At 43.0% G+C, this 17449-nt stretch overlaps 1 protein-coding gene across 1 annotated transcript in view; it reads right to left on the bottom strand.

Annotated features, from left to right (window-relative positions):
* The window catches only part of SPOUT1 (SPOUT domain containing methyltransferase 1), a 47166-nt gene extending 30875 nt beyond the window's left edge, over positions 1–16291 (bottom strand). The window contains exons 1-3 of the mRNA XM_030207896.1: positions 16209–16291; positions 6698–6740; positions 620–736 (exon numbers count right to left, since the gene is read on the bottom strand). Coding sequence (XP_030063756.1) covers positions 620–736; positions 6698–6740; positions 16209–16220 — 172 coding nt within the window. The 5' untranslated portion in view covers positions 16221–16291. The remainder of the gene's footprint in view (positions 1–619; positions 737–6697; positions 6741–16208) is intronic.
* Between the last annotated feature and the right edge of the window lie 1158 nt (positions 16292–17449).

Genomic DNA, 17449 nt, shown 5'->3' with positions numbered 1-17449 from the left:
GCATTATAATATTCTCTGTTTTATTCTCTATTTCTTTCCTAATAATTCCTAACATTCTGTCTACTTTTTGGGCACTGCTGCACACTAAGCAGAAGATTTCAGGTATATAGTTAATTTTTTATTTATAGCATTTGTATCCCACATTTTCCCACCTTTTCTTGAGTGGGGACTCCTAGTATTGTACAACTATAATTTGGATTCTTCCATATCTGCATCACTTTGTATTTGTCCACATTAAATTACATCTGCCATCTGGAAGCCCAGTCTTCCAGTCTACTACTACTACTTAACATTTCTAAAGCGCTACTTACGCAGCACTGTACAATTTAACATAGAAGAACAGTCCCTGCTCAAAGAGCTTACAAGATCCCCCTGCAATTTCTCACAATTTACATGCATAACTTTTTCTCTTTTATAAATTTGATCCCTTCACTCAATGTGTTTCTACCCCCCCCCCCCCCCCAACAACAAAAAATAGAACTGGACTTGGTACTTCAAGCTATGTGAAATAAGCAAATAACACATGCCTGTTAACAGAGGGACTGCACTACCTATGAAGCCAATTCACATCTTGACAGCCTTCTGCCACCTAAACCAGAGCCCCTCTCCTGAGCATTACCCTTCACTTTCTTCTGCTCCTCTTCTTGCTTGTGCTTCTCTGTCACCTCCTGGACCTTTTTTTTCTCTAACTTTTTCAGCAATTTCATTTCCTTCCATTTTTTTCTGTCTTCTTTTCCTAATAAGTGAATAGAAAGAGCACGTGTAATTCAAAGAGCCAAAAGGGATTCTTTAACGCAATGGACAGAGCAGAAACAAAGAAAATAAAGAACACTTTTCCCCTCAGTTTTAGGATCTCAGATATTTTAATATTCTGGTGCCTTATTTGAAAGAAAAATTTGAATAGGGTAACAAGGACAGCCATCTCCGTTTTCAAAACCTCCATGTTTTGCTTTGCACAGAGCTGTCAGAAGCAAACATACAGTATAAAAGTGAGGTGTAGAAAAGAGCAGCAGAGACAGAAATCTTAGAAATTAACTGTTCACAAGAAGCTGTGGATACTGTGTAGGTTGCTTTGGAAACACACCCACGTCCTCATGCGGTCCCTACAGATTTTCTGCTTAAACTTAACAAAATTGCCTTGTTTAACAACTGTTTTATTTTTGATGATGAACTATACCTTCAAAAATCAGGGATTGCTATGGGGGCTTCTTTTGCTCCTTCTACAGCTAACATTTTCATGGATCAGTTTGAAGACCGTTATGTATATACCTTTCCTGAATTTGCTAAGGACCAATTTTGGGGCCGATATATTGATGATATCTTTGTATTGTGGCAAGGTACAGTGGATGATCCGCATGGATTTGTTGGTTGTCATGAAACCATCAAGTTTGAATGAAAACATCATTTTGATTACATCAAGTTCCTGGATGTATTGGTGAAAAAGGAACAGGGGGTACTTAGAACTGATGTATATGTCAAATCTACTGATAGAAATTTTGTTATCTTATGACAGTATGCAAGGAGAGAGGATACCCTGATAAGTTTATTAGACGATCTTTTAAACATGCTCTTTATAATCAATCGAGAGACTCTGTAGGAGCCAACTGATAACAAGAAAGAGAAAGGAAGTTCCACGGTGGTCCTGTGCATTCTGAAGTATTCAAATAGATCTCCTCAGATTGCTGCTATTATAAGAAATCATTGGAATGTTATGCAAATGAAGTGTTTCATGATCAACATCTTATGATTATATAGCTCAGAATAACTATCTGCAGGACAAATTAAGCTTTTCAGATGTGTGGACAGTTCAACAACAGTTGGCAGGACAACACAAGAGATGTGGACATTGTTCTATTTGTTCGGTGTCTATCGAGAGTTCTTTTTTTATCTCGAGAAGTGGCACGAAATTCACATTAATATGCAGCACAACTTATGATTCTATGACTGTGGTTTATCTTTTTCATTGCCCTTGTGAGCTCTTATATATTGGGCACACACGTAAATTTAAGATAAGCGTGATTGAACATCGTCATTGCATAACACAAATGAAAAATTAAGCTCCTATGGTGAGGCACTGTATTCAATTTAAACATCAGTTTGATCAATTGAGATGTATGATAATTGACCAAGTTAGGTTGGGTAAGAGAGGGGGGGATATTAAAAAAAAAAAAATTAGGGCGTAAAGAGCAACAGTGGATCTTAAGTTGGATACAGTGGAACCGAATGGTTTAAATAGAAGCATCTAATGGAATGCTTATTTTTGATTGGTGTATTAATTGACGTTCCTTGAGGATCCTATTGGTCTCGCCAGCTTTCTTGAGATTGGGTAGCCGGGTGAGATGGTCTCTTTAAATCGCCAGCGTCTGCGCCTTCCTGGCACCATCTTTGAGCCAGTGATGGCAGTGGATTATTCTTTCCTTCCCGAGGCAGCATGAAGATTTGCAAAACAAGGTGCTCTTGTTGGAGGGAGATAGATCGCTTTTTGAAACGGTGAGCTACAGAGACAGCCACAGCTACAGCTAATTCTTTTTCTCTCTTTTTTTTTTTTTGTGGGGCTGGCCATGCTTCTGCAACTGTTTTTTTATTTTGTTTTTCAATATAAGGTGCCATTTTGTGGAGGTTCCTGTTAGTTTGGGTTTTTTGGTTAAATTCTAGCTTTGGTCATTTTTGTTATTTAATTTGTATGGTCACTCACTTCTTCCTCATTTGAGAAAAAAAGTTTTTTTTAAATCATCTGATTTTCTCCTTGTCAAGGAGTTTTTGCAGTTGATGCTTTTTTCCTTTTTTCTTATTTTGGGGACCTATGATAATATCTCACTTCCATCTATTATAGCGGATTGTGTTAATACTTATAGTATTCATTCCTATCGGAAGTTTTGAGGTCCTGTTTGTTTAAACCTGAGACATTTCCCGGTTGAAACTGAGAAGATACAAGTGGATGGGATACAAAAAAATTTATATTCCAACTTTTTAGGATAGTTTGTCAATTTTTGAGTAAGTTTGAATTCCCAGTAGTGATCTAGAGGTTCCATGATATTTATATCTACATATGGGAAGCTTTCAAATAAATCAAAAAGCTGTCAAGTAACAAAAAAAAAAACAAAAAATATTTTGTTCTTCACCTTTTAAGGCACTGGGCTGAAAAAGAGTATGGGGTGGGAGAAGGGGGGAGGGAGACGAGAGAAAGGAGATGCTAGACCGAGGGGGGGGGGGGGGTGTCACCACCTGATAGTTTGCAGGGGGGCGCCAGAGACCCAAGCACCAGCCCTGGTTGCTCCGAGACTGGTGCAAAACCTGCCACTTACTCTAGGGTCATCCAGTCCTGCTGACAGTCCCACTGTGCAGATCAGGACAGGAGGAGTCAGTGACCACAGAAAGCCCCTGGCTGTTGCATAAGCTACAACATTTGACAGGCATGGCTGGCAGCCCCCAAAGACTGCCACTTTCCCCTACTCTTGCTCCAGAACTCCCGCAGACTTTTTTTTTTTCCAACAAACATTACTGGGCAAGCACTTCCCCTTTTATTTTAACTCCACTGGCAGGGGCATCGTAGGACCTGTGCCAACCCATTCTCTTCAGCACAAGCCCACACTGCTTAAAAACAAAAATCTAACGCTAGACCTATAACTGTGGGAATCAGGTCTCAGATGAAGGAAGGAAGGAAAGAAAGAAAGAAACCAGTCAACAGCACTAGTCCAACCTGCATGATCTGCTGTAGAGAAATACTAACTAGCTCCAAACTGCACCTCTTCTTTTACCGTGGATCTGACTAGAAACGGTTGTCTTTCTCTACCTTCATCTGCTGGTCGGTAGATACAACTCACTGGTCTGGACTGAAAAAAGTATTGGCTGGAAATCTGGTCACAGCTGGTAGACATTTTTCACCTTCCTGGCTCACTCACTTATCAATTTGTGATTCTCAGGGATCAGTATTACAAGAGTCTGCTGACTCCTAGTGAAGGGGCTCTTGTTAGCACCATAGTTTCTTTAGCATTGAAGGTAATCTTCTCCCATTGGAAGTCTTTACATCAGGCTACCTACCAGGAATGGTGGAACTTAGTGCTCCAAATTTACAAATTCGACTCACACCTTGCAAAGAAATCTTCTCGTTTTGCTTCATATAGGGAAAAATGGCTACCACTTGTCTCTTATTTTGTTACTGTACAAAGATAAGTACTAAATTTGATATATTTTTTGGCATATGCATGCTTTATAATTTGATTTGTATCCTCCAGCCCCCCCCCCTCCCCTTTCCCTCTTTCCTCCCTCTCTCGTTTTCACTTAATTTGATTCCGGATGTAGATTGCTACTTCTTAAATGTGAGCTCCAGTGTTGCCATACTTTGTAGCATATTGCTTGTTGTTATGCTGTGAGCTCTTGCTTATATTTGTATTGAAAACCAATACAAGAAATTCAACTAAGAGATTAAATAAAAAAAAGTAAAATTAATTGCGCAGCTTTTACTGGCATGCAGGAGGGCCGTTCCACTTGGATGGGGATGTTAACTAAGGGTATATGAATGAGTATCAAGATGGTCTCCTTCCTTTCTGCAGTATAGAAACACAAAGCTAGAGAAACTGAACTCATGTTCAGTGAAAATGGATGCAATGGTAGTAGTTTGGATAATGACAGCTGGTGAAAAAAATGGAAAAAAGATTTACTACTACATGTCATATCTGTCATACCATTACTTCAAAATTTGGAATGTATTATTCCTTCCTAAGTAAATAGTCTGTCAAGCTGACAAACTTTACTGTAAAAATTCCTGTAGTCTTGGGGGTCACTCTAACCCCAGTCTTAAAAGATTTGTTTTCAGCCAATTATCCTCCTTTGTTGAAAAGTCTCTATAAAGATTTGGATAGATGGGATGCGATAGACTTATCCTGGCTCGGCAGGATCGCAACATTAAAGATGAATGTTTTGCCCAAATTATTATATCTTTTTCAGGTTCTGCCTCTTAATCTCTCAAGGGGATTTTTGGCAAAGATTCAGGATCGATTGGTCCGATTTGTTTGGTCAAATAAACGTCCCCGGTTGCCTAGGATATTGTTGTATCGGACGTGGAGGAAAGGTGGTTTGGGAGTTCCCAATATTATGTGGTACTACAAGGCAGCTCAGGCACGTTTGGCCTTTGAATGGTTTCAGGCCCATTCCCATAAGTTGTGGGTCCACATGGAGCAGGCTGAGATAGGGTCTTGTTCTCTTCGCTCTTTAATGTGGCTTCCACGTAGATATCAGGATTTATGCAGTGATCTGTGTCCCTCGATTTTATCTACTTTCTCTTATTGGGATGTGCTTTTTACCACATCGGATGGGGTGCTCTCTAGGTTTTCGCCCATAGCTAACAATCCTCTATTCTCTCCGGGACTTCAACATGGGCCTTTCTCTAGGTGGGCCACCTTGGGATTGGTGTCTTGGGGTCAATTCTTTGATGATGGTAGTTTGATTTCTTTCGAGTCTCTTCAGGATCAGTTTCCGATTCTGCCGCACAAATTGTTTGCTTATTCACAGATACGGCACTTTCTGTAAACTAGAGAAATTCGATCTAAAATACTGCGTGAAAACTCCTTTTTAGAGGATCTTTGTGAGGATTCTAAGACCACTAGAGGATTAATTACGTGTCTTTATTCTTATTTGAGTCAGCAGCTCCGTCCCAGCCTTCTTCACAGAGAGTGTTGGCATCAAGAGTTAGGAGTCACTTTTGATGAGGCTGACTGGTCAGTTTGGGAGAATGGTTGGGCGAGGGTGTCAGTATCTGTTCCATTTCAGGAAAATGTATTGAAAGTGCTTTACAGATGGTATTTGACTCCTGTGAGGTTGCACCACATGTTCTCGGATGTCTCTCCTTTGTGCTGGCGTGGATGCGGTCAGAAAGGCTCGATGGGACACATTTGGTGGACCTGTCCTAAGGTGCGGGCCTACTGGAAATCTATTCAATATAGATTACAGCATTGGTTTCGGAGGCCTATTAAGTGGTCTCCGGAATTTTTCCTTTTTTCCAAAAAGCCTCCGGGCCTTACTCAATCGCAAGGGCTGTTAACCAGGCAGGCTAAGCTGGCGGCAAGAGTGGTACTGGCAGCTCATTGGAAGTCATCTGTAGTTCCCTCGAAGGTGCGATGGTTGAACAAACTGTGGTTCATTTGCGAGAGGGAAAGACTTCGCTCGGAGCAGTGCCGCACTGTGGGGAAGTGGGAGACTGTGTGGGAGCCCTTCTTGCAGAATTGTTCATGTTAATTGTTTGGGAAGGGGGAGGAATCTGTGGGTTGGGGGGCTGTTGGTGGGTGGACATTGAACAGTGGGAGGAAGAGTGCATTGGGGGGGGGATGGGGTAGGGAGGTGGGGGGGGACTTGTTTGACTAAGAAGTGGGAACCTTCGTAAAACATGGAAAATTTTGAAGAAAAAGTTTGCTAAGTTGAGCAAGTTAAATTTTCATAGAAACTGTTAGTTGAGGTGAAGTGTCTTTGATTATATGTGTTGAGTATGTTTGGGCGCCTCACTGGCTGTCTGTACTTTTATTAATGTTTAATAAACTTTCAAAAAAAAAAAAAAAAAAAAAAAAATTCCTGTAGTCTAACAAGGATGCAAAGGATTTTGTCAGTCTGTTCTCAAACAGTAAATCAAATCAAAGGAAACCTGAAATGGGTTCATTCTCTCAATATAAGCAAAAAAAACTACCATGAACAAATATGTTCTTACTTTCCAGCTTCCGCTTCCGCCAATCAATTTTACCATCTTCACCCTAAAAAAGGACCATAAAGAGTTAAAAAAACATGAAATACAGACCCTTCTGAGAATCCACTATGAAATCTATCAAAATGATCTTTTCTATCCTCTAACACAGTTGAAAACATTCAGATGCTTGGATTTTAATATGTATATTTGCAGAATTATATTCATTTTCTCATGAAACATTAGATCTGGTTCTAAAATGTAAAACCTGTTGCAAACCATCTAAGTGAGGGCAGACTGTCTGAGAAGGATTATTTTATAAGCTATTTCAGCATGTTACATGTAAAAATAACATGTTTATAAAACTGCCCGAGGGATATGCACATAAAGTTATTAGTTCAAAATGTGGCTGCCTCTTTGCTTGCAAGAGTTTCCTGCTTTTCACATTTTTCTTAATTTACGCTCATTCCACTGGTTTCATAATGTGTTGTGTAACAATGCACCACCTGTAAACCATTCGGAAAATCTAAAAACCTTTTAGGGCCTTAAGATCTTGAAGGTACACAGTGACTTTCATTCTATCTGTCCCAGTGCCATAGCGAGGGCGGCTGACACCTGGGGTGGGTCGCTGATGCACCCCCCCCCCCCCCCGGGTGCAGCAAGCCACCCCCCCTCCCGAGCGCATTCTTTCTTCAATTAGGAAGCGAGGGACGGGCGAGAGAACCGATCCGCCCTGAGTGCACGTCGCTGGGAGCTGCGTCGGCTCCGCTGGTTCCTTGCTCTCTCTGCCCCGGAACAGGTTCCTGTTCCGGGGCAGAGGGAGCAGGGAACCAGCGGAGCCGACACCCCCCCAGCGGCGTGCACCCGGGGCGGACCACCCCACCGCCCCCCCTTCCTACGCCACTGATCTGTCCCTAGAATTTGCAGAAATACAAGTGTGTGCTAGAGAATGACACGGGGATGGGGACAGAGCTCACGGAGACGGGACAGGGACAAACTTTGTCCCAGTGTCACTTTCTACTTTGAAGCCTGTTAATGGACTGTTATGTTTGATTGATGCAGACAATATTTTTATTTTTTTGGAAAAACAAGCAAACATGCTGGCCACCGCTAGCAAAATTTGCATGGGGCAACCAGCACATCTTCTAAGAAGACATCTTCTGTTGCAGGAAGGACTGTGGAAGACAGGAGAGCTAGATTGAATCCTGAGATTGTTGATGACTTCTTATTCATCCACAGATTAAAGAATCATAACAGTGCTTCATAGAGCATATTTCTCCCCTCTAGGGCATACAGAATGGGTTGTATTTTGTACCCCTGGACATTTTAACATGGTGGATTAGGATTCCTTGGGGTAGTAGAAGTCAACTATTGTTGGGGTTGGAAGGGTAGAGGGTGGTGGTGGTAGGGTTTATTATAGCTGCTCATTATTATTGTTGTTTTCTATTTGTAATTTATACACAACAGTTGCACAACATATTGATCCTTTTTATACTTTAATAAAAAGATTTAAATATAAAATCATAAGTGTTCGAGACTTCTGCAAATGAGAACAGAGCCCACAGGGAGGGGGCGGGAACAGGGACAGACAGAACCTGCAGGGATGGGATGGGGACAAATTTTATCCCCGTGTCATTCTCTAGTGTGTACCTTTTCAGTTGAAGATCCAGAAGAACAGACTTTTGCTTTGAGATTGGAAAGTAACACTGGTGAATGACTTATTTGAACAGGCTTTTGGAAAAGAGCTTAAAATCGATTGTTATAACCAGTGCAGTATGTATATATATATATATATATATTTTTTTTTTTTTTTTACCTTTATGATTTTAAGATATACAGGTTTGATTTTTGTTGTATAGTGTCTGTTGATTTTATGTAATTACTAGTAAAAAAAGGCCCGTTTCTGTTTTAAAGGAAATGGGCACTAGCAAGGTTTTCCTCGGAGTATGTATGTTTGAGTGAGTGTGAATGTGCGAGTGTGTGTGTGACAGAGAGTGAGACTGGGTGCGAGTGTGTGTGTGAGAATGAGAATGAGAGTATGTGCCAGGGTCTCCCCTCTCTCCCAGTTCCAGGGTCGCCCCCCCCCCCCCCCCCCCCCCCCCCGGTATGTCTCCCATTTGCAGGGGTGTCCCCCCCCCTCCCTCCCTTCCTTCCTTCCAGTTGCAGGGTCCCCCCCTCCATTCCTTCCTCCTTTTTTCCCAGTTGCAGGGTCTGTGTGTCTCCCCCCTCCTTTTGTCCAGTGGAAACAGCTGTAAAAACGGCAATGAGAAGCAGCTCCTAGGTTTCCTTTTTTTTTTTTTTTTTTTTTTAGTGTATAGGAATGACGGCTGCTTTGGGGAGTGGAATCAGAGATTAACCAATGGGCTTCCTTGCTTACCATAGACTTGTTTTGTTCACTCCACTCCTGTCTATTGAACGTCCTGCAGCATGTCATAGCAGCCAATCAGTGGCACTTCAGGAATGACATCACATTTATCTACTCCACTTTCCTTTTCCACGGTTCCAGGCAGCCTCAGAACGTTGGAGGTGAGAATTATTATATAGGATGGTTCACCATGGACAAGCAAGATAATCAACAGCCCCACATGTGGGTGATGCCATCAGGCTCCATTAAAATGCAAACTCAGCTCAAACATCTACACAAGAAGAGCCTGGACCATCCGCTTCTATTCTCTCTTTCACAAAATACTTAGACCCTCTCCGGGTCTCTCCTCCAACCCTTCTCCACCTTTACTGGAGAATCAAGACCCTCCTGAAATTTTTTTGCAAACATTTAGGCTAACTCTTACTACTACTGATAAACCTGATCCAATAAATAAATATTTAAAAGCAATCAAGTACCTTGAAGCTCCAAGTTGCTTGTATTCTTCCCTATTCATGAACATCTACTGCACAGATAGGGGAGAACCTACGCCTTCAATCCTGGAGGGCTACCAAGAAATCCTGATAAATAGAAATTGGCGTGCCCTCATAGCAGAGTGAATCTCTCTCTAGCTTGAAGTCCCTCAGGTTTTGTACCTTATGAATGTAGTTGTGAACTTTCACGATCACCACTCTTGGCTTCAACTGACCTTCTTGATAACGGCCTAGGCGGTGTGCCCTTTCAAAGCACAGTGACCCTGTGCCATCAGTAAGAGAAAAGTCTGCTGCAAACCCATCGTTCTATCAGGGGTCCCAGGTTATGGTCTTGCACAGTCTCACGCATCCCTACAATCAACAGGTTGCTCCGAAAGGAGCGATTCTCAAGATCATCTTGCTTACGCATCCACTTATCTAGGTTCTCCAGGGACTTTGAAGAAATAGCTGTAGCATCATCCACTGCAAGAACCTATTTCTCTAGGTCTCCAGTTCGCCGAGTTGTTTCTGCCAGCAAAGATTCCATATGCGTGGATTGCCCCAACATCCGCTCCAATCGCGGCTCCAGCACTTTTCTACTACAGCTGCTAGCTGCTCCAGTTGGCGTTCAGAAAAGGCAGAGCCCCCGCTACCTCCACAGGCGCCATCTTGTCCTCGCCATTCCGCACCCGATCTTTATCTTTTTTAAGGCTTCTCCCCATCTCTCCCCCAATTTTAACTAGAAATTTGGCCATACACTTTCAGAAGATCATGGGGTAAAAGCTTGGTAAGCAGGTGTTCTATATCATCGTGCTGGAACAGTTTCAAAAAGCAGGACCTCAGAGAGGGACTTGAACACGTCTGTCCTACCAACGCATTACATAACCTCCTAACTATCTTCAATTATAATCTGCAAATTACATTTTTGTAAAAGTTCCAGAAATTCTACTACTCTTTTATCATTTTGTTTCTCTAAATGGATATTGAAATCCCCAGCAATAAGAATGGATTGAAATTGAAATGACTGCATCAGTATTGCACAGAGATGTTCAAAACTCCCCTCCCAACTTCATGGTGGTCTATAGAGAACTAGTATTCCCCCTACAGTACCCTCAGGGGTACTTTAACTAACACAGCCTCCAACTCATTTTTCATAAATACCTCCACTAACTCCAACTGGAAAAGTTTGTTGCAGATAATCGCTGGGCTTCCACCTCTTATGTTTTCTAGCACCAAAAGGAATTGCTTAGCCATAAGGGGACATTAAATTTGCTACAAACTGATCAGACTCATTTAGACAGGTCTCAGACAGTAGGAGGAAACCAACTCGATTATCTGCCACAAATTCCCTTTTTAGGTTTAATTTTTATAAGGCAACACTTTCTTTTATCAGGAAATCTCCTAGAAAATTTTGTCTTCCATATTTGTTATTACCTTTACCCCACTGTCTCCTCCTCCTTTTGTATTGGGTTACAAATTTACAAATCATATTAAGCAACCCTTAGATTGTGAATCTCCATGAGTGTGGCTGTTGTTCATCCTGCTTGTCCATGAAGAAAGAGATGTAACAGGTGTTTTTTGTAGACAGCAGGATACAACAGAGACACAATCCCGCTCTTCCCTTCCCTTTGTTGAAGCCAGCTCTGAACTAAAATGGATGCTCTTGAGCAGTTTGAAAGAGGGCAGGAACTACTGAGAATGCTCAGAAACCTCTTTCAGGTGTTTCTGGGCTATGGGACATGGGCCGATTGACACCATCAGCTGTGACGTCACCCACACGTATGGCTATTGTATCCTGCTGTCCACAAAGAACATCTGTTACAGGTGTGCAACATCTCTATCTTTGCAATCTTTGTATTCCAGACCAGTGGTGGGTAACCCAGTTGGGTTTTCAGGATTTCCCCAATAATATACTTGAGATCTATTTGCATGCACTGCCTCCATTGTATGCAAATATATCTCATACTAATTGGGAAAATCCTAAAAATCGATTGGGTTTTAGCCCTCGAGAGTTGAGGATGCCCACTCCTTGTCTAGACAGACAAATTCACAAATAAATAAACCCTCCCCACCCCTCTCAATTCTCTTTTTCAAAAGCCAGGAGACTGATATCAAACTACAGCAAACTATACAGTGGGGGAAATAAGTATTTGATCCCTTGCTGATTTTGTAAGTTTGCCCACTGACAAAGACATGAGCAGCCCATAATTGAAGGGTAGGTTATTGGTAACAGTGAGAGATAGCACATCACAAATTAAATCCGGAAAATCACATTGTGGAAAGTATATGAATTTATTTGCATTCTGCAGAGGGAAATAAGTATTTAATCCCTCTGGCAAACAAGACCTAATACTTGGTGGCAAAACCCTTGCTGCCAAGCACAGCGGTCAGACGTCTTCTGTAGTTGATGATGAGGTTTGCACACATGTCAGGAGGAATTTTGGTCCACTCCTCTTTGCAGATCATCTCTAAATCATTAAGAGTTCTGGGCTGTCGCTTGGCAACTCGCATCTTCAGCTCCCTCCATAAGTTTTCAATGGGATTAAGGTCTGGTGACTGGCTAGGCCACTCCATGACCCTAATGTGCTTCTTCCTGAGCCACTCCTTTGTTGCCTTGGCTGTATGTTTTGGGTCATTGTCGTGCTGGAAGACCCAGCCACGACCCATTTTTAAGGCCCTGGCGGAGGGAAGGAGGTTGTCACTCAGAATTGTACGGTACATGGCCCCATCCATTCTCCCATTGATGCGGTGAAGTAGTCCTGTGCCCTTAGCAGAGAAACACCCCCAAAACATAACATTTCCACCTCCATGCTTGACAGTGGGGACGGTGTTCTTTGGGTCATAGGCAGCATTTCTCTTCCTCCAAACACGGCGAGTTGAGTTCATGCCAAAGAGCTCAATTTTTGTCTCATCTGACCACAGCACCTTCTCCCAATCACTCTCGGCATCATCCAGGTGTTCACTGGCAAACTTCAGACGGGCCGTCACATGTGCCTTCCGGAGCAGGGGGACCTTGCGGGCACTGCAGGATTGCAATCCGTTATGTCGTAATGTGTTACCAATGGTTTTCGTGGTGACAGTGGTCCCAGCTGCCTTGAGATCATTGACAAGTTCCCCCCTTGTAGTTGTAGGCTGATTTCTAACCTTCCTCATGATCAAGGATACCCCACGAGGTGAGATTTTGCGTGGAGCCCCAGATCTTTGTCGATTGACAGTCATTTTGTACTTCTTCCATTTTCTTACTATGGCACCAACAGTTGTCTCCTTCTCGCCCAGCGTCTTACTGATGGTTTTGTAGCCCATTCCAGCCTTGTGCAGGTGTATGATCTTGTCCCTGACATCCTTAGACAGCTCCTTGCTCTTGGCCATTTTGTAGAGGTTAGAGTCTGACTGATTCACTGAGTCTGTGGACAGGTGTCTTTCATACAGGTGACCATTGCCGACAGCTGTCTGTCATGCAGGTAACGAGTTGATTTGGAGCATCTACCTGGTCTGTAGGGGCCAGATCTCTTACTGGTTGGTGGGGGATCAAATACTTATTTCCCTCTGCAGAATGCAAATAAATTCATATACTTTCCACAATGTGATTTTCCGGATTTAATTTGTGATGTGCTATCTCTCACTGTTACCAATAACCTACCCTTCAATTATGGGCTGCTCATGTCTTTGTCAGTGGGCAAACTTACAAAATCAGCAAGGGATCAAATACTTATTTCCCCCACTGTACATAATAAATACAGTGACCTGTTCCTGGCCAGATCCAAGGGCTTTTATTCAGTCCTCATCCTTCTTGATCTATCCTCTGCTTTTGACACAGTTGGTTTCCTGCAGACATGCTATTGATGCTCTATATTTTTTTAGGTGGGCTAGTATCTTGGTCCTCTTCACTGGAGAGGTTATCCCGGACACATTCCAGGACACCAATCGCAGTGTGGCTGGCCTAGCCATTATCTCTTATGAGATTGGGGCGAGGGCAGGTTTTTAACAATTTCCAAGGCTCCAGGTCTCCCAGCTAAAACCCTTCACCTTCCAAAATGTTATCTTCCTTATGTTTGACTCTATTTGTCCATTTCTCCTTGTAATGCACCACGAGTCCTGGCATAGCTTGTTCATCCCTACCCACCCCCGCACCTATCCCCCCCCCCCACCCTACAATCCTTCCCTTTCTCGTTTACCTTTCCCAGCATGCCTTATGTTCGGCACGCGGGTCTGTTTAATGCACCCGGCAACCCACCTCCAACCCTTATGATACATAAATGAACTCTTTTCTGCTTCCCTTAACCCTGCTTAAACTGTTCAAACTTTTAACATTCTTTATATAACTTATCTGTCCATTGGAACATCCGTAAATCATTGTCCTTTGCAAGATTCACTATCCATAATGTTTTCTCTATTAGCTGTGCTCCCACTGCGATCTCAGCCGCTTCGAAATAGTGGCGTTTTAGTTCTCAGTATTCTCACTCCACCGAGGAGTTCATCCATTCCAAAGCTGATTCTGGCGTGGTAAAAGATTTCCATCCACTGTTTGTTTGAACCTTCAATACAGCAGGATACTGAAGTATAAATCTTTGCTTTTTCTCCACTAGACATGTGCAGGCCAGCGTAAAGGCTCTTCTCTTTGTCGCCAGTGAGGTAGAATAGTCTTGAAATATCTTTATGGCGCTGCCTTCGAACTTTGCATCCTCGTTATTATTTTTACATAGCCAAAGCACCGCTGCTTTCTGCGCATAGCGATGTCTCTGGGTTGCTTTTGGCCTATTCTGTGTGCCCTGTCCAACTGGATATTACCGCCCTCATTGGCCTCTGGAAACCGCGCCTGCAGCCATGTTTCTAGGGTTGATTTAATCTCCCCCTCTGTAAGTGTTTCGGGGAACCCTACAAACCGCAAATTTTCTCTTCTGGCACGGTTTTCTAGATCATCGATTTTTTCCTGGTATTCTCTGGTTACTTGTTCCAGTTTTGCAATACTCTCTGCGTGCTCATTCTGGACATCCTCTACCTCTGAAACGCGCGTTTCCAGTTCGCCGCACGGCGTGTCAACTTGGAGGTGAGTGCTGTAATCCCAGAAATCTGTTCCGATAGCTGGGTAAAGAGTGGGTCTAGAGCGCGTACTACCGCATCGGTCAGGTCTAGTACCAGAGAGTCTGTTGGAATCTGGGGCGGCGGTGAGGCCGGCGCCATTTTGTTTTCGGCTCCACGGAGCCTATCGTCCTTTCTCTTCATCGTTTTTGCGGCTGCCGACATTTTTTGTTGTACCAGAAATTTATCCATGCACTCCTGCTAGCTTTATATTTTGCTCTGTATGTCTTGTGGGGTTGCAGAGCTTCCCAAAGCTCGGGTTAGAAGCGGGTTCCGGAGCTAACAATGAGACCCACATCCACTGTCGCTCATGCATCACGTGACCTCTCCCCCCCAATAATACTTTTAAAAACAGAAAACGCATTTCATTCAATGAATAGCTAACCTTTGGAACTCATTGCTGCACCATATCTGAGTTTTTAAAAGATTTGGACAAGTTTCTGGAGGAAAAATTCATAATCTACTATTAAGACAGCCATGGGGAAAGCTACTGCTTATTCCTGAGATCAGCAGCATGGAATCTTGCAACAATTTGGGGATGCTGGCAATATTTGTGACCTGGATTGGCCAAAATTTGAAGAGGGTTGCCATATGCCCAATTTTTCCTGGACAAGTCCTCTTTTTGAGGACACGGCCAGTCAACCAGGTGGATTTTGCCATCCTGCCTCTTTGTCCGGATTTGCAGATGAGCGGGTATCCTATCCTCCCCTCCTTTACCTTAGTGTCATGCCCTGGTGGTCTAGTGACCTCTTTGAGGCAGGAAAGCGCCCCCCCTCTTTCCTGCCCTGCGCCGATTCAAGATGGCTGCTGAGAGTTCCAAGCAGCGGCCTCGAGAGACTTCTGCAGAACTCTTGCAAGGTCACTGCTTGAACTCTCGGCAGCCATTCTGAATCGATGCAGGGAGAAAGATAGTTTGCAGATGCATCAGGCAGCAAGGAGGGGGCTCTTTCCTGCCCCAAAGAGGTCACTAGACCACCAGGGTAAGGTAAAGGAGAGGGGTAGTCATGTGGGTGGAGGAAGGCTGGAAAATTGGGGAGGGGATCTGGCTTTCTTTCGGGGAGGGGGGTCAAGGTGACAGGGGGCAGCACGTGTCCTCTTTTTTCTTTGTGCAAATATGGTAATTCTAAGAAGCAGGATACTGGGCTAGCCTGACTATTCTTATGTTCTCTTATCTCTCCATACCACTCTTCTCCACCAACACCAGCAGCGATTGTAATTGTATATTAATCTAATTCTCTTGCCACTGACTTACTAATTCCTATCACGGTCACAGGTTTTTGTTAGATTTGGTTGCTGTGCTTTGCACTTTATTTTGCCCAGGTATATAAAAACTACAGTGTTTCCAGTTCAACTCCACTTCCATATATGCTGTGACTTCATATCACTGACCACAGATACCAAGTCACACACACTTGACTGCCCTACACACTCAGGGCATCCCTCCTCTCCCCTCCCCGCGATCTACCACCTTTCAGGACAACCCTCCTCCCCGCGATCTACCATCTTTCCCCCTCTCTCTTTTGCCCTCCCTGGTCCAACATGTTCTTCCGCCTATACGCAGTCCTGCACCGATACCAGATCCCACATCCCAGTCACTCCTACTCCACCACCATCATCGTCCTACCTTCAAACTCATATCTGAAGTTGAAGCGACCTGATCAGACCCCACCACGATTTTCCTTCTCGTTCTCTCCCACTTCCCACAACCTGCCGGAAACAGGAAGAATATATCATGATGGAAGTCGCGTCAGAGGAGGGGGGGGGGGGGCGGGAGGGGAGAGTTGAAACGCCAGCAGTGGGTAAAGAAGCTTGATTGAAACAGTATATAGCATGACGTCAAAAGGCTGAAGTCAATTAGGTTAATCTCCCTTTCCCTCCCCTATGCTCAACCGTCATCCCCATTAACCCAAAACAAAGCAAGCAAACCTATGAGCTGCTCTGTCCACGTTGTCGTTCTTTATTGTTGGTAGTATTTTCACTTGATTGCACTTATATTTTCAAATATGCCGGCTTCTGCAGCATACGGATGTACACAGAGGAAGTACTGGTTTCATCGGTTAGCGTAGTACTTAGCTCTAAATTGTAAATCATTGTGTCATTTGGAGGGGCTGGTTCTTCTAGGGACTCCCTGTCTTGCAGAGATGTTTTCACCTATTAAAGGGACACCAAAACAGACGTCATGTAGAGAATCAGGTGCTTAACAATAAGACTTACTATTTATAAGTAAAAAAAAAAACACAAAAACATTCATTAGGTTGAAACCTGGGAGCATTTAACATCTTTTTTCTTGTGCCTACATCAAAAGAAAAATATGGTATGTGCTTGCTCCTTTTGTTTTGTGGAATGCAGTGGTATATTATAAAAATGCACTTGCCTTTTTTTTATTACTACTATTTCACAGGGGGGTATTGAATAATAAGGAAAGGGCTTCTTTCATGCAAAAGGTCTGTCCAGAGTCAGTCTACATGTGCCACATTGTCCAGTTCAGCACACTATTAGGCTCAGGCTGTCTACTATGTGAATATTCCATCACTGTTTCATTATTGCTACCAAGTATTACATATTAAGGGCATTTGCTTTAAACTTTTTAATTCTTTTTTATTATTAATTTATCCAGTCCTTACATGCACATGGTTTTGCTTTTTATATGCAAAGGTGAATATCCTAAGGATAATTGAACAATTAGATATAAACTGTGTTGTTTCTGACTTTACTTGATTTTTACTGCTTTAGGTCCTACTGAACTGTTCATCTGTTGTACAGAATTTTCTAAGGTGGGAATGAGAACATCAAAATTAAGTTTTGGATGTACTGTAGACTTTTTTTTTTTTTTTTTTACTTTTGCATTGTGTGTATGGATGCCTA

This window comes from Microcaecilia unicolor, chromosome 6 (genome assembly GCF_901765095.1).
Source record: "Microcaecilia unicolor chromosome 6, aMicUni1.1, whole genome shotgun sequence".
In the NCBI taxonomy this organism is placed as follows: Eukaryota; Metazoa; Chordata; class Amphibia; order Gymnophiona; family Siphonopidae; genus Microcaecilia; species Microcaecilia unicolor.
The sequence above is the reverse complement of the archived record's forward strand: the minus strand, read 5'-3'. Positions and strand labels throughout refer to the sequence as shown.